General features: G+C 39.0%; 1 protein-coding gene across 5 annotated transcripts in view; it reads right to left on the reverse strand.

Moving 5' to 3' along the window:
* Positions 1-22,958, reverse strand: part of ARHGEF6 (Rac/Cdc42 guanine nucleotide exchange factor 6) — a 1,746,213-nt gene that overhangs the window by 602,988 nt on the left and 1,120,267 nt on the right. For all 5 annotated transcript variants that reach the window (XM_044065305.1, XM_044065303.1, XM_044065304.1 and 2 more), the window contains one exon: positions 16,684-16,743. In XM_044065305.1, coding sequence (XP_043921240.1) covers positions 16,684-16,743 — 60 coding nt within the window. The remainder of the gene's footprint in view (positions 1-16,683; positions 16,744-22,958) is intronic.

The following is a 22,958-nucleotide window of genomic DNA, read 5'->3' on the forward strand; positions in this document are numbered from 1 at the left end:
TAATGTTCGACCGATGTGGATTCAAAATTTCCATAGTAAACCTCTCGCTCTCTCTCTCTCTACATATATATATATATATACATATATATATATATATACATATATATACATACACATATAGACACACACATAAAAATACATACACATGATAACTTCTTAAGGACATATAAGTGCTTCAGCTAAATGGCTTCTGAATGCCTGTTAAAAGAAAAAGTTAAATCTTTATGAGTAAGTATAATACAATGATATGGCCTGTGACAGCTGTTTGAAATGAGTGTCATTATTACTAATTGGGACCAAACTCGAAAGATTCTTACATCCTGAAATGAATTTACCACAGTGGAAAAAGTGCTCTTTCCCAGAAGATTCAGCCATTCAGAGACAGAACAATAAAGTTTGGAAAGTGGGTCAGAGCACCACAGAACAATGTCAATCAGCAATGGAATGTCTCTTTGTGTGTTTCAATTCATAAAAGTATTGTTTTGCCAAAGGACTGTGCCAAAACAGCAATCAACAAAAAAACATGTCAATCAATGGCACTGTGGCCCATGAAAGGTTAGCAGTTCTGCAATCAAATTTCCTACCACACTGATGAAATATTGCTAGGCATCTTGTGATTCTTTGCTCAAAATATTGGCTACTTTCTTGGGAGGAACAGTCAGTCTCTTCCTGCCACTCCATTTTTAAGATGATAAGTCTGTTAACCAGATGGGTAAGGTCAGGGTTGCCAGACGTCCCTATTTGGGCGGGACTGTCCCGAGATCAGCAGCCTGATCTGGAGTCCTGCACTGCCGGTTTAAATCCTGGGCAGCCTCTGCTTTGTTTTTTTGGTTTTTTGATTGGCCCATATACCGGCATATGGGCCAATCAAAAATCGCTAAACATGGAGCTTCTTGTGTTTAATGCAGAACATCGCAGTTCCTCATTAAACAGAAGTAGCTCCATGTTTAATGATTTTTGATTGGCCTGTATACCAGTATACGGGCCAATCAAACAAATTGCAAAACAGAGCTACTTCTGTTTAATGCGGAACTGCGATGTTCCGCATTAAACAGAAGTAGCTCTGTGTTTAGCGATTTTTAATTGGCCCGTATACCGGTATACGAGCCAATCAAAAAAATCACAAAACAGAGCTACTTCTGTTTAATGTAGAACTGCAATGTTTCACATTAAACAGAAGTAGCTCCATGTTTATTTATTTTTGATTGGCCCGGGACAATCAAAAAATAAATAAATAAACATAGAGCTACTTTTGTTTTTTTTTTTTGAAAATCTTTTTATTTTATTATCTTATAGACAAACAATACAAACCACAGAAGAACACTGTACAAACATCAACAAAAACTATATACAACTATACATTGCCCATATCATTCACAATATATACAACAGATAATACATTAAGGAGATATAATACAAAAATGAAAAGTGTTTCAGGTTAAAAGACAATCAAAGAATACATTCCAAAAATTTTCAGAACAGAACTTGTGATTACCTTTATAAAAGAGATACTTTTGTGCCCTAATATGCCTAATTACCAATTCCTTTAGACCTTCCCATGTTGGCACTTCCAATGCAATGAGATATAATATTTGATAAATATGACAATTGAAATCACCACCTTGAGCTGAGCTTTAGTAATATTATCAGGAGGGATATGTAATAAAGCAAATTGCCAAGAAAGTGTTGATTATCCCATTTTCTCAATAACTTTAAGGGCACACCATAGTCTGTACACACATTTGCAGCTCCAGAAAATGTGATATATATGATCCTTACAAAATGGACACAGAGAAGACGAGTTGGGGTGAATTTTATTAATGATTGCAGGTGTTAAATACGCATTATTGGTGATCATGAGTTGCGTATAAAATAATTTTAAAGGGATATATTTAATACTTGATTTGAAAGCCTCTTTCATTAGTCGGGAGTTATACTCGGGTCCTTATCTGACCAGAATTTAGAAAATACTGGCAAATTGTTAGATCTGATAGAGATTAATAACTTATATACATTGAAGAAGTTTCCAAATAACCTTGGCAATTTCGATATTTTCTCTAGATAAGTCAGGATGATCATAGTATGGATTCAATAGTTCAAAGATTTGTCTAGTTATTAAAGTATATTTATTGGATAAATTGAAGGTTTGCCTGATCTCGGATAACTTCAGATGTTTGTCTAAGAAAAAGTCTGCCATGCACTTATCCTTAATAAGGGGGAAATTGTCCAGATTTATCAAGTTACCATTTAGAGTTAAATTGGGATTTAGATCTATTGGTTGGAAGTGCAAAAAGTTTCAATAGTTTATGAAATCTGATAACGTTATATTTCAGGCCATAAAAGATTTTATATTTGTCTAGACTAACTTTGCTCAAGAAAGGTGATGGATTGAATTTAAGGGATCTAATATAATTGAAGTAAAGTAATACCCAGTTAGGGTGCCAGGCATCTGAGGTATTAATATAGCTTGCTATCTTAATAATTCTACTACTTTGAATAATATCATAGCAAAGTTTGAAGTCAGGAAGAAATACCACCCAAATCCCTGGGTACGTAAGTTTATCTCACCGATTTAGGAGACCAAATAAACTTAGAGAAGGTTGAGTGTAATTTATTGAAAAGTATAGAGGAATAATCGAATTAGTCGAGTTGAAAATATACAAGAATCTGAGAAGGATATTCATTTTATAATAGTTGCGTGCTATAAAGGGAAGCTTAAGTTGAGACCATCTCTTTAAATCCCATTGCACCTCCTTCCAAAGAGAAGAAATGTTCTCCTGATCTGACTAAATAGATTGATCAGTTGAAAGTTACCCCAGAGACTTGAATTAACTGGAATAACATCAGAGGAAAAATTTAGGGATATGGTGATGTGATATTAACCGGAAAATTTGAGATTTGTTTTGTTAACTTTGTAGTTGGCAAATTTAGAGAAGATATTAATGGATTTCATGATTTTCTCTAAGTCCAATTTGGTAAAGAGAGGTAAATATTTAGATCATCCGCAAATGAGAGGGGATACTAGTTCTAAATAGCTTGGGGATGATCTGATGAGTTTTTGTTTAATAAGAAGGAAGAGGCTCTATATATAGATTAAATAATAAAGGAGAGAGCGCAACCTTGTCTCGTACCATTAATTATGTTAATCCTCTCAGATATACCATTATTAATATGTAGTGTTGTATAGGCTTTGTGGTAAATGGTCTCAATAAATTTTGTGAACGATGTAGGAAAGTTAAATAGAGGTAGAATAGAGAGTAAAAATTTCATACTCATTCAGAGCTACTTTTGTTTAATGCGGACCCAGCATGGAAGACTTTTTTTTTTTTTTTTTTTTTTAGTCTTCACTTTGTCCCTACCTGGCCAGTCGAAAATTTGGCAACCCTAGGTAGAGTAAATACAAAGCAGCCTGTTTCAGCCGCAGCACACGAAGTGCACTTACAAAGTGTGGAGAGATATTTATTTTTATTTAACAGGAACAGCTAAATGATCTGCATGCACCTTTATCAGACTCGTATGAAGATACTGTTTGACTTGCTCAGAGTCTAGTAGTGGACATACAGAGGCTGACGGAATCAAACCCTGGACTACAGGAAGCAGTCCATTAACAGCTCATAGCCATAACCTTCTGCACTAGCTGCCAGACAGCTGCACAATAACAACTCTTAGAACTACTGTTACGGTGCAGAGAAAAATCAATTACTAGAATATGGAAATCAAAGTCTAAACCAAACTGTATTTGAAACACAAAATATTACAAAAGAGATGAAAGAAATGGAAGAGGGATTTTTAAAAAAGGGAAGGAGCAAATTACTCAAAAATAAATGAAAACTGTGGGAACAATACATGCAGAATAATGGTCATAAGGAGGAGCGAGGTGTAAGGGAAGGCAGGAATTCAGCAATTTATATAACGTTGGACTGATGACAGTTATAAAGAAAGAAAGGTTATATGAAGTTCAAATGAAGAAAGTGCTATTATGGACTGTCCTTTTCTGTTAATGTATGCTTGCCTAAGTCATAACTGCTAATTTAATAAAGGCGTTCAAAAACATATATACCTTACAAGATGTTGCTGAGTATTCATAACTCTCAACAACATAACCTGCAACTAGTTAAAACATTTAATTAATGATGCTCTCTAGAAGCAGTGTACAAAGAGGCTAAGGCATAAATAAAACGGGATACAGCAATATTTACAATTTAAGTACTCTTAGAATCTGCTAGTACCTCTGAAGACATTCATTTATTCAACAATTACCCATCTAACCCAGCTCAAGGTCGTGTTTTACTATATATTAGCACTTAGAGGGTGTGAGGCAAAGAAATTAACCCAAGATAAGGCAACAGCCCACTGCAGGACAGACATTGCCCCTGTTGAAACTGCAAGACTCAAAGCTGTGACTCACAACTATGAGAAATAAACTGTAAATTGCAAAAAGAAAACAGCAAATGTTGAACCCTAGTACACTGCTACTGAAGTATTTTTTTTTACAGGAGGAGATTTGCCCTTGCACTGCTGATGTTGAAGGCTACACTATTCTCATCCTTCCATCTTTTATATCAATAGACACACACACACATGCATATATAGGAGCATAGGAGGTTACTAGGCTAATGTCTCTGAATCCCTTACAAGCCTAGCCAAGAGTTTATCCCCAAAAAAGAAACCTCAATCAGCACCTGTCACCCCTGTCAATGAAGGACACAGGTGGAACCCCTGGGACAAATCTGTGGTTGCCCATCCACTCATCAAGGTTGCATGTGAAGAGGGTCAGCAATGTATTTTGTTTGACGTGTATGGGGAGTCTATTCCAGAGACAGAGCAGCCTCTGGGAGACAAACCTGTCTCTCCAGCAGGTTTCATGTCACATATTAGATTTAAGCCTTTCGATCAGGTACTGTGCGAGGAGTTATACTTACGGACAAGCTGCTTGTTTTTAAAACTATGTTAAGACTCTAAACTTGGAAAAGAAACTCATTACTTGTTGTGAAAATCTGTTAACAGAGCTGCTTACCATATGGCTGCTCTTAGCTTGTCTAACTACATTCTCCTAAGGACTGCTTTTACAAGGAAAACATACTTGATAGCTATTGTCTGGCATCTAGATTAAATGTTTAACATCAAACAAGGACACAGCATTGTAGAAAACCTTAACAATTATTACCTGCATCATAGTCTGACTGCAAGAGTAGTCTATAAAGCTAGTGAAACATTTTAACTGTTTGTTGACCATTTATGTAACTAAAAAGCATATGCTGTGCTTCATAGCTGTACAGAGCTCCTGTATTGCCATATATTACATAGTTTAAGTGACAGTTTTATGCCTGCTTAACTGGTGGCTAGTTATTAGTGCTTATAATAAATGTTTTCTTTCTAGGTAGTCCCCCCCAAACTACCCCAGTATAAGACACTCCTGACTGGAAGGACATAACCCAGAAAAACTTTACCTGCTACAAGTCTTTGAAGTCCAACCTGCAACTTGAATAAGGTTAATACCATAACATGTACTAGTACCTTAACACTCTACCTATGTACTGTTTCATGCTGCCCTGGGTCTAAAGGCACCTCTAGACTCCCTCCATATTGTGTAACCTAGCTAGATTTCCCCAAGGATCTTACCTCTTTAACCTAAAAATCTACCCTGCACAGAGTAATTTCAACCGGCTCCCCTGCAGCTCTTAATTAATCTCTGCAAGGGGACAATCTATACCTTAACAATAGCCCATAAATTTGGTGTATAACTTAACCAGTAAAATACAACCAAATAGATACATTTGGAGTGAAATGAAACTAGTACAATACAGCCAAAAAGATACATTTGGTGTAAACAAAAACAAGTGAAAAAATACATTTGGTGTATAAAGAAAAGAAACAAGTAATCCCAGGGATATAATTGGAGTTAGTGTTAGACCCGCTGCACTCGGGCTCACTCTGCTCCCCTCCCTGCCCCCTATTTCCACCCGCCCCCACTAGTGCTATATTTCAACTAAACTTAGCCACTCCACTCATGCTAACCACCAATCACTGAATCTGCCCCACCCCTGTACCCATTTCATTCTCTTCCACTATTCCGCATCCTGTAAAGCACAGCCTTCCAGCTAACTACCTTACAATCACAAACACCTCTCATCCACCACACCCACCCCATCCCAAGCAGATCTCTCACTCATGACCAAACTCAACCAAACCATGCCCAAACTACCCAATCCCACATACATACACATCTTACTATTGCTCCTAGGTGTATCCACCCAACCACTGATAACCTCTACCACCAACCACCAAAAACAATTTAATTTTATCCACATATCAAGAAAAACTACTTCCACTAACATTATTACAACACATCCTTTTACACAACTAGTCCCATATCACTACCAAACCTTCTTTATTCATCACTACGCACACAGATTACAGCCATCACACTACCAGTCCCAAACAACTATAAAGAACTTTAAGACCCTAAACAAACTACTCAAACTCTATTTCTACCTCAGAACCCAACTTATTAGCTCTGGTGATATACATCCAAACCCAAGCCCACAAAATCTAGGAGCCCCAACCCTCAACATGAATGATACCCTACTCCACCGAGACAAATCCTCGCTCCTCATTTTAAATTTAAATGTCAGATGTATTCTAAAAGTCCACGACCTTCATGCACTTCTCTCATTTTATCAACCCGAGATAGTCATACTAACAGAGACTTGGCTTAAACCAGGCAACCACAACAGTGAAATCACTCCACCAGGTTACAATATAATTTATAGTGATAGAATACATAAGAAAGGGGGGGGTGTTACTGTCATGTATAAATCTCACCTCATCCTTGAGAAAGTAGACATAACAACTCCAGACCTCAATAAAGTTGAACTCACTCTAACAAAACTAAAATTTAATGACAGTAAACACACCAACATCATAGGATGCTACATCCCTCCAGGCAACAATATCCCCATTACAGAAAAACTCCCTCCTCCAGGAAAGCATAGTATAAGGAGACCTTAATACTGACTGGCAAAACTGTTCCAGTCATAACCCACATGGCCTAACCCAACTCATCACTTCCCCCACAAGAACAGACAAGAGAACCAAACACCAATCCACTTTAGATTGGATACTCGTATCCCACCCATCACTAATATATATCCCTAGCAGGGTGTCTACCAGACACCTTGAGTGATCACCAAGCCACATTCTTACTCAGATCAAAATCACCACAACTGACCCAATATCTAAGCACCTAATTAGTAACAAAAAACACTTTAACTACTCCAACTTTATAAACAATTTAAAAATGTGCAACTGGACCCCCCTAAAAAACTACCTCTTGATGAAGCTGTACTATATTTCAATACTACCTTTTTAAACACCATTAACCATCACACCCCCTCCAGAGCAACAAGAATTAAAACTAAATATCCCCCCTGGTTAACCCCAGACACAAAATCCCTCCTCAAAAAAAGAAACAAAGCCTGGACCAACTACCTCAACAGTAAATCCCAATTGAGCAAACAAATATATGTTGATCTACGTAACAAAGCCAAAAAACACACCAAAACAGACAAAACATCTTACTACCAAAAGTTACAGGATAAGCACAGGAACAACCCACAAAAAATTTGGGCAGCAATTAACTCTATTCTACAACCAGGTAAAACAACTACCCCAACCCCAAAAATAGATAACCAAGAAGACATCCCCACTCAATTTAATAAATACTTTACAGAAACCATACAGACCTTTGCAAACAACCAACTCAATGACAACATTCCCACCCCTGCAAATCCACCCCACTCCCAACTAATTGCCTCAAGTTCAGCTTCCACCCAAACCAACCAAATCCATTGAAAAACTACTCTGCAAGCTCAAACCAGCATCTCTAGCCACAGATAAATTACCCACTGAATACCTCCACCTGGCTGCAGAAGCCATATTATATCCTGTCTCCATCCTAATTAACAGATCCATCTCCGAGTGTATAATACCCAACCTATGGAAAATATCACATATCATCCCTCTACATAAAGGGGGAACCTCCCTGGAACTTAATAACTACCACCCTATAGCCATACTACCCCCTTTATCTAAAATTTTAGAGAGGGTAATACATAAGCAACTAATGAAATACCTCCAAGAAAATAACCTAATAGCAACACAACAACATGGCTTTAGACCCTTCCATAACACCACCACTGCACTAACAGAATTCACCAACATTGTCAATACTCACAGAAACAATGGACTCCTTGTATCTGCCACCTTCCTTGACTTGTCCAAAGTATTCGATATGGTTAACCACAATAAACTCCTTCTTTCACTAGCAACTCTAAACCTTACCACCCCTGCCATCTCCTGGTTCAAAAACTACCTAGAGGGAAGGAAACAGGATGTTATGTGGCAAAACCAACTCTCCCCCTCCCTACCAGTCTCCCTAGGAGTACCCCAAGGCTCCATCCTGGGGCCACTTCTTTTTACCCTCTTCACCAATCAGCTCCCAAACAGTATTCCTAAAGCCTCAATAGTGCAATATGCAGATGATACCACCATAATATGCGCAGCCAAATCAATTGACATCCTTCACTCCCTAACACAAGAATGCTTTTCCCTAGCAGAAACTTGGATTACAAACCAAAAGCTCATTCTGAACCCAAGTAAAACAAAGCTAGTACTCTTTAGCTCCCACAGAGCCACACCTCCCACTGATTCTTTCTTCATCTCCTCCTTTAACAAGACCACAATCACCCCCACAAATCATACCAAACTATTAGGGGTTGAAATAGATAATCACCTTAGATTTGACCTACATATTTCTTTAACCATAAAAAAACTACATAAAAAGATTGGCCTACTGTATCGCAATACAAAATTCTTCACTGACCACTACAAAACTACAATAGCAAGGACTCACCTACTATCCACCCTACTTTCTGCCTCCCCCGTGCTTACAAATCTCTGCAAATCCGACCTAACAAACTTGATAGTTGTTATAATAAGACAGCCAAATTCGCTACAACCTCTCCCATCAGAACACATCACTGTGAATGCCTAAAAAAACTCAATGGGCTAGAACTACCACTACTACTTCAACTCAATCAACTATCACTAACCCACAAAATAATACATAATTCTGAAAACACCCCAGCCCTACAAAATCTTTTCCAACCCTATACAACTGCCAGGCCCTTGAGGTCTAGCACACAAAACCTCCTCAAAGTAACCAAATATAACAATGAAGCTGGTAAGTCTGACTACAGCCACTGTATAGCAAAAACCTGGAACTCCTTCCTGCCCTCATAACTGACAACAAATTCCCATCACAGTTCAAGAAATGTCTCATTAGAACACTTCACCTAACTTAAGTAACTCTGCTAAGCCCATATACCTCATTATGAATCATTTGGGGTCTTAAAACATTGAAAGAGTCTGTCACATGGTAGATAGAAATTAATCATATTAATTCATTAGGATGATCTTGATGAGATGACCTTCCTAGTTGAAGTTGTTAGTGTTCCACATTATGAGCTAAGCCACCCAATCATAGTACTGTACCCATGTAGGACTGTTAATCTACTGCTCAACCCATCTCTCCAGGAGTTAGGGAAAAGTACCCCAGCAATGTTGTGCTTTCCATAAGCAACTAAAACCAGGAGAAGACATATTGTAAATCAATTTGTTATCCTTCTCAACTAAAACCAGGTGAAGACATATAGCAAATCAATTTATCCTTCTCAATTATAGCGAGCATCATCTGCTCTCTCGGAGCCTTATTCTACGTCTCTCTGCTTTTACTCTGATAGTAAATCTATCACAGGAATCCAAAACTTAGGAATATCTCCTAAAATGTAATATTATATTGTAGAGAACGAATGCATCCTATCTGTTAGTTGATATGTACGTCAAAGTCTCTTCTATGGAAATTGTATGTCAAAAGTCTGTCCTTAAAACTAAGTTTTGTAAAAATGTATTTTCTTGGAGCTTTTCTCCCGAGGACTCCACTGAAAATGGACTTGTAATCCAGTTGGACTCTCCCAGTCAACAAATGTAAAATAAATAAATAAAATAAATATGGAGCATCTGTAGTAGAGCAGGGTCTGAGATTGCCTTGTAGGCGAGACACAGATCACCTCTGAGCTATCTGTATGATACAGAGTAGAGTGATAGTGATTTGAGCCTGTCCACATAGGGTGGATTCTTTTTGTAAAATATTTCTGTGGCCTTTCCAGTTGGAGCATGTGTTTGGGCAGGTACATACCAAATGGAACATTGTACTCAATTACTGACCTAATGACAGAGGAGTAGAGAAAGGTAATAACCTTCTTTTTTCTAGATGCAATCCCTTTACTTATGAAATGAACCAAGTAAAAGGCTTTCCTGACCACTGCCGCTACATGATGGTCAAATGTAAGATTGTTGTCAACTTGTGTACCCAGGTCTGTCACTACAGGTTGTGTGCTTAGGGGGTTGCCGCTAATGTGGTAATCAGTAGGGGCTGTGTTTTTGCCGAATGATATGATAATACATTTTTTTGCATTTAACTTAAGGCCATGACCTTGGCACCAGTCATTTGTTGCTGTGCGACCCTCGAAGTATGTTAACACCATTTGGGGAGTCAATGACAACACCCAACTTACAGTCATCTGCAAACTTGGCAAGCCACAGGCCTTTTGTCTTTGCCTGGACTTCTGAGAAACAGATGCCAAACAATAGGCGTCCCAGGACAGCTCCATGGGGGACACCACTAGTGACAGGTCTGCTGTCAGAGGTAGTGGTACCTATTTTGACCTTGTGGGTCCTAGCAGTGAGCCAGATGGCCACCCACCTGATGAGATAGGGATTTATGCCAAGTTCTGTTAGCTTTTTGATAAAGCCCGAATGGGGGATTATGTCTAAGGCTTTGGCCAAGTCAAGGTAAGCTACATGTACTGACTTTCCCTCATCCAGTGCCTTGTTGACGGTCTTAAAAAAGTCAACCAGGTTCAACAGGCAAGATCTGCCCTTAATGAATCTGAATTGTGTAGGGTCAAGTGCTTGGAGACTGCCTATGTCCTTGTTTATGAGGTCTATAATAATACGCTCCATGGCCTTGCAGATCAGACTTATCAAGCTAATGGAGTGATAGTTTCCAGGGTTAGTAGTGGCACCACATTTGTGCAAAGGGGTGACAATGGCAGTTCTCCACTCTGCTGGAATGAAGCCTGTAATTAGGCTATGGTTGAATTAGCTGCTCAATGGCGAGGCTAGTTCTTGGTGGAGATGTTGCAGAATACAGCCTGGGATGCTATCAGGTCCCATGGAAGCTGTGTTCTTTGCCTTGGATAGGGCCTTTAACACTTGATCTATGGAGATGTGAGGTTCACGGCAAGTATCAGGGATATCAAATGGGCCTGGGGGGGGTTTGCACTGAATCTGTCTGCTAGCAAGTTTGCTAAGTCAACAGGATCAGTGTAAGTGGTACCGTTAAGAACTACTTTGGAACAAACCTGGGGTTTGCCATGCAGGTTTCTGACGTAACTGAAAAAGGCTATGTGGTTAATCTTTGTTTCGGGGGCTAGTTTCGATTCATAATTAGCTTTGGAGGTTTTCACTAGTGATCTAATTTGCTTGTTGAGGCTAAGGAGGGAGTTTTTCCAGTTAGGAATTTGTGCTTTTTACCCTTGGACAACAGTTTCTTCCTTTTGTTGTAAAGCCTGTTGATAGAGGATGTCCACCACATAGGTTTGTGTTGCTTTGAGGAGCAGGTTTTAGTTCTGTTGGGTATGGCTGAGTCCATGCAGTTGTACAGGTGCTTGTATACTGCACTGGCATACTGTTCAGCATATTTGTCTGCATCCCGTGAGGGGGGCGGTGGTGTGAAGCTACTGATACCCTCCTTTAGAAGGTTATAGTCAGTTTTTGAGAAGTTTTTTAGCCTGGTTATGGCTGGGTGGGGGTTGGATGGGATAGACACTTCGAATGAGACAGACTAATGTTCTGATCTCACCAGGGAAGAACTTACTATGGGGGTGGTGCAGTCACCCATGTTGGTGAGAACCAAGTCTAGAATGCTATCTCCCCTTGTGGGGGATGAGACAAGTTGGTCTAGTTTGTTAGAACTGATGAAGTCAAGGAATCATTGCATGAGTTCATTAGAGAAGGAATCATTCACCCAGTTTATGGTGGGGTAGCTGAAGTCACCAAGGATCAGAGTGTTAGGGGGTACCATGATGCACTCAAGTAGGTCCAGGTAGGAGGAGTGGGTGTTCAGAGTCATGGAGGGGGGGTCTATAGCTGGCTATAATTTGGATGGGTGTCTTGCCAATTGTCAACTGCACCTGGAGAAGTTCTAGTGCATCATGCTGGCAAACCATTCAGGAGGTGTGCTTGCCTCTAATGAAAATAAAAACTCCATCACCCTTAGTCTTCCCGACCTCATTTTGAGGTCATAATGTGTGAAATGAGGTATACCCTGGTAAGGAAGGGGTGCTCTCTGCAGCCTTGAACCAAGTTTCCATGACTGCACAGATGTCGACATCTTCCAGTGCTAGGACAGCCTCCAGTGAGTGCATTTTCAGGTTACGGTTCCTAGCAGCATGACCTTCAATTTGCTTTTTGACATATCTTTTATGTTGGAAGACTTGTCTGTGGGGCACGGCCTAAAAAAGACACAATGGGGGAGGCAAGAGCCTTGGCCAGAATCCAGAAGCCCAGGAGTGACAAGTGGAGGCCAACTCTGCCAAAGCACTGAGGCCTGTCAACCATGTCATTCCAGGCAGACAGATACTGGATTCCCTTGGAATGACACCAGAAACTAAGCCAATTGTTGAAGTCAATTACTTTTGTTGGTATTGTGGAATCATTCTTGGTGAAGGTAGGATGCTGCTTAGGGCTAGGGTCATACTTGCCTTGGACGCATACTCTGACAGCTCAATCATGTCTCTCTTCATATAGTCCAAGGAGGTATGTCTCAAGTCATTCACACCAACATGAACAATGACAGAGTCATACTTGTACCTGTTGTGGACAGACTTAAGTGTGTGTGTGATGTGATGGATTCTGGCACCTGACAGACAACTGACAGTGATCTTCTCCTTGTCGAGCCTGGTGAGGGGGACATCGGTGTGCCTCACAATTCAATCGCCAATGACTAGTATGTTCGGTTTAATGTTGTGCTTTAAGGGCTGTATTAGTTTATTGTTATGCCTTATGGGCTGTGTTTGTGAGACACTGGTGTGTTGTCTGCTGTCTGTAATGTGTTTGGTGTTGTGTGTGGAATGTCTGTGGGTGTGTTTTGGAGGTCTCTAATGTTTAGGTAAGTTTTTATTGAGGACCTATGTATATGTGGGTGCGTGCTGTGCTTGGCAATGTGATGTGGGTGGTGTGGTGTTTGTGCTGGCAATCTCCTCTTTGTCAGGGGTACTGACTGAGGCACGAGAGAGCATGGAATCCAGTTTACTGATATAGATGCATTTCTCGCAAGTAGAAGAATTGTGTGCTAGGAGAAGAGGGTTGTCAGTGAATATAAGGCAGTTGCTACACTGTCTCAGTATTCCCATGTCGACCAGGCTGGCAGGAGAAACTGATGGGACTTGTCCAGACATAGTATTCTGAAACCCGGATGGACTTGGGGAGATAGGGTTTTGATAAGGGTTTATTGTAAAATAGCTGGCCTGAAGCCCAAGTGCTAAAACCAAAACCAAGAGGGTTAGAACAACAAATTTAATCAGGCTAACAAATACAGCAACATAAAACCACTTCAGTACTTAAGAGTAAGAAGGAGGAATGCAATAAATAAATGAAAAAGTGTATTTTTTTTATATACATGAAAAGGTGTACTTTTTTTTTGTGTGGAGAGGGAAGGAAGAGAAGATCATTCAAGATAAAGAAACTAAGGGGGTTGGCCTTCCCAAATGCTCTGTCTGTACATAGCAGAATGAGCTAATGAAATAAGACTGGGAAGAGTGTCCATATTCAAAGAAGCAAGGGGGGAGTCCTACCCAGATGATTACCCTGTCCTCAGTACAGTAAGCAAATGACATGGACTGCGTGGAGTGTCCAAAATCAAATTAACAGCAGGGGCAGGCAATTCCACAGCCACCAAATTTAAGAACGCACCAATACTGGGGTGGGTGAGTACAAAAATGCAGACACTGAGAAAAGCAATCTCAAGCAAATCAATAAATGCAGCACAGTTTAATTGACTATCACTGTTAACAGATTAAGTGCCAAAAAAATATACTTATAGGCTTTCTGTATCCAAATGGCTATTGAGTCAGTCACAGCTAGACCATAAAGAGCGTCTAAGATATTGATACTTTCTCACAGAATTATAACTCCTTATACAGTAGTATAAAGGAAAACATAAGAGCCTCAGGGAGTCAGATAACACAAAAAGCTGTGCTCACACCTTGGATAGGTTGGCATCAAAAGAAGGTGGACCAACCCCCGCTATGAAACCAGCTGAACAGAATCTAGACAGTGACCAGAAATATCAGGCAAATAAATAAAAGCATTACAGTTTTGTTAACGATCAATAAAACAGAAAACAAAATTCAGACACTGAGAAATGCAGTCTCAAGCAAATCAATAAATGCAGCACAATTTTGTTAACTAAAGCAATATATACAGACAGACGAAATCTAAGATTGCAACACCTTAGACTAAAAGGAATAGTCCAAAGTACCAGATACACACACACACACATACATATATATATATATATATATATATATATATATATATATATATATATATATATATACATACACACACACACACACACACACACACACACACACACACACACACACACACACACCCACACACACACACACTAAATCCAAGATTGCTACACCTCAGACTGAAAGGAATAGACCAAAGTATCACAATATTGGACTTCTTATAAAGCACTTCTCAAAGTTAGTCTCAAGGTTCCAAAAATTGCATTTGCTTTCATTGCACTTTCAATACAAGCATGCTCCATACACTGTATTCATAACATTTTTAACTTAAGGTGGTCATAAACTATCAGCAGGAATCTTACTGATTTGCGGCTCATCTAGAACATGGGCAATAACTCCATGAGCAATTGGTGCTGTGGGCTTCCTGGCCTGAATGCCCGAACTATCATTTCTTCCTCTTTTACTATGGTTTTTGATTTATTCTTTAATTGGGAAGTTGGATGTGTCTACTGAGCCCAACTTCAGCAATCTGCACCTTTGTGCTTAACCATCTACTTAAGTTTAAGTAATTGCACCTACACCTCTGAGTCATCTTCACCTGTGAAGCCCATTAAGCTGAACACTCTGCCAGCCTCAGATAGGAAGAAAATTATCAGGTTTTAACACTCCAGGGTGTTGCTTCAATATTAATTTTCCTGTCATTTCCAGTGGTGTCTGCCTAGTTCGCCCTTTAATGGTTATTCTGACATTGGATGAACATATATACACATCTCTCTTGTCTTCTATCAGAAACATTTCATTCCCGGTAGTGTGTGTCATCATTTCTGGACTTTTGACAGCATTTTAAATGTTATGAAGGTTTGGAGTTATCACTGTATTCACAGTGTCTCTATGGCAAAGTGGCCATTCACATGATATAACCACATACATAAAAATGCTGGTATTGTCTGTCTTTAACTGCCATTACTGGATTGGTCTTGGGTCCATATTTATACCTTGTGGTTACCCATCACCAAAGGGACATCTAAAGAGTCTCAGAGTGTATCATCCATAACTGTTGTTTAGCATGCCTTGCCTTAACTCATACTGGTATGTTCTTAGAAATGTAATTTGCTCCTTACTGACATCACCATCTGCAGACTACCATTTTAAATATACAGTTTAGCACATGCTCATTCTACTGTTGCTCTGTTGAATTATTTAGTGATCACTGCTGCTGCTGTTGGTCACAATTTTACATCTTATCTGGATTTTAATCTATGTAACGGCTTAATATCAGTTGCTTATGATTTATCTGCATTTCATCTCAACAAGTATTTACCTTCTGTGCTTCATTCGGTTTCATACATCTTGTAAAGTCAGGTTTTTAGCTCCATTCACAAAGACACTTGACTTTGTTTTCTTGCTTTTAATTCTGTTTATTTATTTACATCAGTAATATTTGATTATCAGTTTATTATTTACTTCATTGTAATGTAATGTAATGACTTATGCTGAAATAAGCACTAAAACATGAAACTTGAATTTAAGACCAAAACAAGCTACATACCATGCAAATTCAGTTGTACAAAAAGAAGTTAAACTGGATTATTATAGTAGGCAACTTGTACAACATATGGAATGTAAACCACTGAAATTAGTACCTTGGAAGATTCAACTTTTTGTGTTATTCATACGTACTACACAGCACATGAGTAGCGACCAATGTGCCTCGTCAATATGCACCCGAGACCAAAGTGGTTATAGAAAATTATGTCTACATTTAGAAGAACGTATTTCATTCAGTTTTACATTAATAAACATGCATTGTGCAAAATTAGAATATCGGAAATGCACTTTTTTCATAAGGTAACCCCCACTAATGGGGAATTAAATGGACACTAAAACAAATGCAGTATAGAAATGACTGCCGAATGGATCACAAACAACAGTTTTCAATTCTTTACATACCATGTTTGCAAATGGAACAAATATTTTTCAGATACAGGCCATATTTCAAAGAAAATGTAATATTACATACCGCAAGAGCCTTAAATGTAGTAACTGCCTTCAAGACATCAGCATGATCTGGGTGAGACTGCTGTTAATGGGGAATGAAAAAACACAATTAAACTTGAAGAATTCAGTCTTATGCAGTATTTATATTTTCTGTACAAGTTCTACTACTAAAGGCACTTTAAAATTATAGAATTAGACTAGCAGTTTTTCCCATTACGTATCTGCCCTGTGAAATAGTTTATCAAGACTCTGAAGCGATTTTTGAACTGAAAAATCCAATGTGTTGAAATGAACCTTGTTTCAAATGGTAGCACAATTACCACTTTGTAAACTATTTTATCCATGAATATCCCCCTGTATTTTAGAAGGGCAAAGACACAGGGGTCTTCAGGAGTGATCTGGGTGCATTATCTGGTTAAGGGACAAATGTTGACATCTCATTCAGCTTAGAGTGCTAACTTTTTTCACTTCAGCCTACAAAAATGAAATTTGGCATAAGGCAGAAGTAAGACACAGTGTGTTTCCTTTCTCAGAAATCACCAAAATAAAATACAATGGACACTAATGCAGTATATTATGATATGATGTTAACTTTTTCTTTATATCAAAGTTATCAAGCAATGGAATTACTGAACCAAGACACGTAACAAATACAAGTGATTCTACATTGGAGCAAAAGCATCTGCACCCCCACTAACTTAAACATATATACTCCAAGATCACATAATAATAGGGAGAAAGGAAAATGTATTTCCTTTACAGTACACGGTGATATCAGACAAATACCACTCTCCCAATTCACTCTATTCAAACTGCATTTTATTTTCATACCTTAGTTCAAATAAAATTCATAGGGCAGCCACGGTGGTGCACCGGTTAGCATTGCTGCCTCACAGCAAGAGGTACTCTGGTTCGATCCTCGGCTGGGGTGCCTTCTGTGTAGAGTCTGCATGTCCTCCCTGTGGTCGCATGGGTTTCCTCCGGGTGCTCTGGTTTTCTCCCACATCCCAAAGACATGTGCTTGTTTTAGTTGGGCTAAGAGTTATGTTCTGAAGATGGCATATTACATTTCACTTCTAATGTCTGATACCTGGTGGTTCCAATTAGCTGAAATGATTCTGATAAAAAAAGTTTTCTAATTTACTTCCAAGATGAAATGAGGTCTTTAAATGGTAAGGACCCTATCATTTAATGAAGTAAGAGGGTACATGAAGAGGATCTAACTGGTAGTTTGTCCACTAGTGAAAGGCAACTGCTGTGATACAGAATTGTAAAAGGTAAGAGTGCAGGAGAAGTAGAATATGATCGAGTTGTAATTGGGAGCCAGTCAGCATTTTTTTAGGGATGTGTACTGGTGTTCAAATCAGGGGGGTAGATTACCAAAGCTACAGATGCTGTTAAAAGCCATATGTAGGATTCACAGGCAGTTACTAGGGGTCTATATTGCAAGCTCAAAAGCCCTAATAAGCAAATACAAAAACGCAGACACATATTCCGCGAACCGCGAATACAGTGAATGCCCTAAACCGCAAAATTCAAAAGCTCGAATCGTCATACTTGTCCCACCCCACCGCCCGCTACATACTACCTACCCAAACAAACTAAACAAACACATACATACACCAACCAAAACCCTACTTCTAATCCTACACTACATCTTGCATATACCACCATCTATGCACTTACCTTAACCCTAACCCTAAGGTCCGTAACTATCGCACATTTACCTTAATAAGCTATACCCAAACAAAATAAATAATCCACACACATACAAGTAACAAAACCCTACATCTAACCCTACACTAAATCTCACATACATTAGCATCTATGCACTTACCTTAACCCGCATCCTAACCCTAAGGCCCGTAACTATCGCACACTTACCTTACGGAGCTATACCACAGAAGGGCCAACCATGACGATTCGACGTTTCGGATTTCGCGCTTCAGGACGATCGCTGTTTACATGGTTCAATGGAGATGTGTCTGCGTTTATGTATTCGGGTAAGTGTGTCTTCGAGGATGTAATAGGGAACCGTTACTAGGCATGCATCGAAGGAGGCCCTTGAGGAGCCCAACCCAGTTTTCCAACTGCTCCAGCACACTTGCTCACTGTCACACAGTAGGCAAATGGCCCCTTAAAGACACAACAGTGTTTCAGCTTCATGACTCCCTAATGCCCATGACATTTAAGTTTTATGGGTACATTTTGGCCAATAAAATCCAACCCCACTCATTTTACACATGCCATATTCTGGATTTTTTCTGATGTCAGTACAGCATAGCTTGATTTTTTTGGCTGTACTTCAGAAACACAAAGCTTAAAACGCCTGATGTCCATAAGACATACATATTTATATACATATACATATGTGTGTGTGTGTGTGTGTGTGTGTGTGTGTGTGTATATATATATATATATATATATATATATACATATACAATATATATATATATATATATATATATATATATATACATATACAATATATATATATATATGTGTGTGTATATATATATATATATATATATATATATATATATATATATATATATACAATATATATATATATATATATATATATATATATATCTATATACATACATATACAATATATATCTACAGAATATATATATATGTATATATATATCCACACTGAGCAGAGTGGATAAGAGTTGTTGACCGCAGCTGTTAGCTGAGATATAGAAGTATCCTGTTTTTTTTCGATTTATACATATTATTGTTTTTAACAATTAATATATAGCACTTTTATTGTCTGCTTTTTAGTCTTCGAGTGTATTTTATTGATATTAACTAATCTGCACAAGTAACTGATTTGTCTGCAGTTAAAAGCATTCTGTATCTTTACAAATCTTTATCTGTTTGTGGCTTTCTCTAGTGCTACTGGCTGTAGGCTATTGTTTCTAGCTGAAGCCTCTCTTTAACTTGGCTAGATTGTGTTAATAGTCTGCTGAGTGGGGGCTGGTTCTTTTGTGTTCTTGTAAAAAAAAAAAAGTTGTTCTTCTGGTACTTAAGCCCTAACTTTGATAGGGTTTCTGTCTATACACACTGAGCAGAGTGGATAAGAGTTGTTGACCGCAGCTATTAGCTGAGATATACAAGTATCCTGTTTTTTTTCGATTATTTATACAGATTATTTTTTTTATCAAATAATATATAGCACTTTTATTGTCTGCTTTTTAATCTTGGAGTGTATTTTATTGCTGTTAACTAATCTGCACAAGTAACTGATTTGTCAGCAGTTAAAAGCATTCTGTATCTTTACAAATCTTTATCTGTTTGTGGCTTTCTCTAGTGCTACTGGCTGTAGGCTATTGTTTCTAGCTGAAGCCTCTCTTTAACTTGGCTAGATTGTGTTAATAGTCTGCTGAGTGGGGGCTGGTTCTTTTGTGTTCTTGTAAAAAAAAAGTTGTTCTTCTGGTATTTAAGCCCTAACTTTGATAGGGTTTCTGTCTATACACACTGAGCAGAGTGGATAAGAGTTGTTGACCGCAGCTGTTAGCTGAGATATATAAGTATCCTGGGTTTTTTTTTGATTATTTATACAGATTATTGTTTTTAACAATTAATATATAGCACTTTTATTGTCTGATTTTTAGTCAGAGTGTATTTTATTGCTATTAACTAATCTGCACAAGTAACTGATTTGTCTGCAGTTAAAAGCATTCTGTATCTTTACAAATCTTTATCTGTTTGTGGCTTTCTCTAGTGCTACTGGCTGTAGGCTGTCACCACCCTCCCGCCCAGTTGGTGTCTTGCTCTTATACTTGGTGGCTTTGCAGTTGCCCGCCCCTACTGTAAATCTGATCTGTGACACTCCTCCCAGTCTAGTGTCATTAGCTCATTCTACCTAGTACAGAGAGAACATTTGATAAGGCCTTCTGTTTCTCCTTTTTCCCTTTCAAAAAAAAAAAAAACTTTTTTTTTTTGCCTGAACCTCCTTGTGTTCTGACTGTGCTTCTCAAACATTTCGGAAATATAGAGTACATTTCAGAGCATTTATTATAACTGTAATTGCCTTAATATTGCTACAACTCAAGTGCTCTAGGTTGCACTGCATCTGAAGTGTTTTAGCTGCTTTTCTGTATATATAGACTTCTCTGTTTCTTTACCTAAATAAGCTCTGCAAAGTTGTTTTATTGCATTCCTGCCTGTATTTCTGATTTTTTTTGCACTTTTAAAGTTTGTTTTCGCTTAGTTTAACTGGTAGGCTACACACTCAAGTGTGCTAGCCGAATTAAAGCATTTACTGTGTTTCTGTACCTAATTTCTGCTACTTTGTAAAAAAAAAAAAAAAAAAAAAAATTCCTTGTTTCCCACCTTTACTGAACTAGAATAGTCCAGTCTTCAGGTATTGCTGATCTCTGGGCTGTGTCATAGTTCCTGTGTTGCCCATATCCTTATTTGGATAGGAGGAAGCTTCTTTGTTCACCAGTGAGAGTGGGGTGCTCTGAGCAGCCTATCTGTCCATTGACGAGTGGTTCCAGCCCAGTGACCTGTAGCTTATTGGCTGTCTTGGGCCATTTCCTGTCTCTTTCTAACCCCCTGCTTTAAAGCCAGCTTTAGCACGCTTTTGCGCTTGTAATTTAAAGTTTGTCCTGTTTGTTGCATTTACCTTTTGAGGCTACACTCAAGTGCGCTAGCCTGTGTTACATATTTATTTCATTTTTCTGCTGTTTGTTGCAAAAAAGAAAAAAAAAAATTATCCTTGTTTCCCATCTTTCCTGACCTAGAGTAGTCCAAATACAGGCTTTGCTGTATTCTGGACTTTTGGAAATTTCCTGTGTTGCCCATTTCCTTTCTTGAATAAAGGGATGCTTCTTTGTTCACCAGTGGCAGTGGGGAGCTTAGAGCAGCCTATCTATCCCAGGAGGAGTGTTCCCAGCACAAGAATCTGGTAGTCTATTGGCCGTTTTGGGCCAATTTCTAGCTCTTTCAAGTCCACCTGTATAAAACCCGCTTTGCACGATTTTGCGCATAGCGCAGCATCGGGCAGCGCCGCTTAATTGGGTTTAAACCATTCTCGGCTCCACAAAGTCTGCTCTTCACTTTTTCCCTTAGAACTGATCCAGTAATCATAATAAACACCCTATTCCCACTCTAAAGCCTGGCACTTGCTCACTAAAGCAATTATATAAGTCAGCACTAAAAATTAAAAGCACTACACCCTCACAAACTCCCCTTGAGTACTTTGTTCCCCATTGGCCCTTTTTTTCAATTATAAAGGAATTCCCAATACTATTCTAGCATGTCCAAAGATCAGTTGTCAATCTCCTCTCCGGTCCAGCTGGTGAATCTGGGAATCTTGAGGCAATGTTACAACTGCCTCATGTACACAGGCAACCCTCTCCTCCTCCCAACAAATTCCAACACATGTGAGAGATGCAACCATATAGCCAAACTGGAGGCTAAGCTCTCTCAACTCAGTACTGGCGTAACCAGTCAGGAGAGAAGAAACCACACTCACTGCAATTCCAGTCTCACATAGACCTACCACGACAACAAACCAAACACAACACACAAAAACATACTGGAGGCTCTAAATAAAAATCTGCCTAAGCAGCAGAAACCTCAAAGCAGACACCCAAGCAACGCTACCCCCAAAACAAACACGTGCAACACATAGCTCACAAAGCCAGTGTGTGGCGAACAGTCACAGCCCTTAAGGCTAAACAACACACCTGATACCGTGTAATAGGTGACTCTATGAGCCAGGCACACTGACGCCCGCTCTCCAGGCTGAACAAGGAGAAGGTCATGGTGAGCTGCTTGTCAGCTAGGATCCGCCACATAACACAACTCAGGTCACTCCAAGGCAAGTACAAATATGAATGGGTCATTGTCCATGCTGGTGTGAATGACCTGAGGGATACCTCCTGTGGACTACATGAAAAGAGACATAGAGGAGCCTCTCTGAGAATGTAGCCCAGGCCAGTATGAGTAGCATCTTACCTCACCAAGAATGATGCCACAATATGAAGACAAGATGATCAATTTCAACAATTGGCTTAAGTATTGGTGTCATTCAAAGGGATCAATGCCTGTCTCTGGGATGACATGCTTTCGACAAGCCGCGATGCTTCACTAGGGGACTGTCTGCTTAGTCACCCTGGGCTTTCGGATATTGGCAAAGGCTCTTGACACCCCCATAGTGCCTTTTTAGGCAAGGCTCAAAGACAAACCCACCTCCATAGGTATCACAAGGGATAGAAACTAAGAGTAATGCTACTCAATGCCAAGTCTAAACCTCAAGATGCACTCACTTGAAACTCTCCT

This window comes from Protopterus annectens, chromosome 3.part0 (genome assembly GCF_019279795.1).
Source record: "Protopterus annectens isolate FY-2018-M chromosome 3.part0, PAN1.0, whole genome shotgun sequence".
NCBI classification, from domain to species: domain Eukaryota; kingdom Metazoa; phylum Chordata; order Ceratodontiformes; family Protopteridae; genus Protopterus; species Protopterus annectens.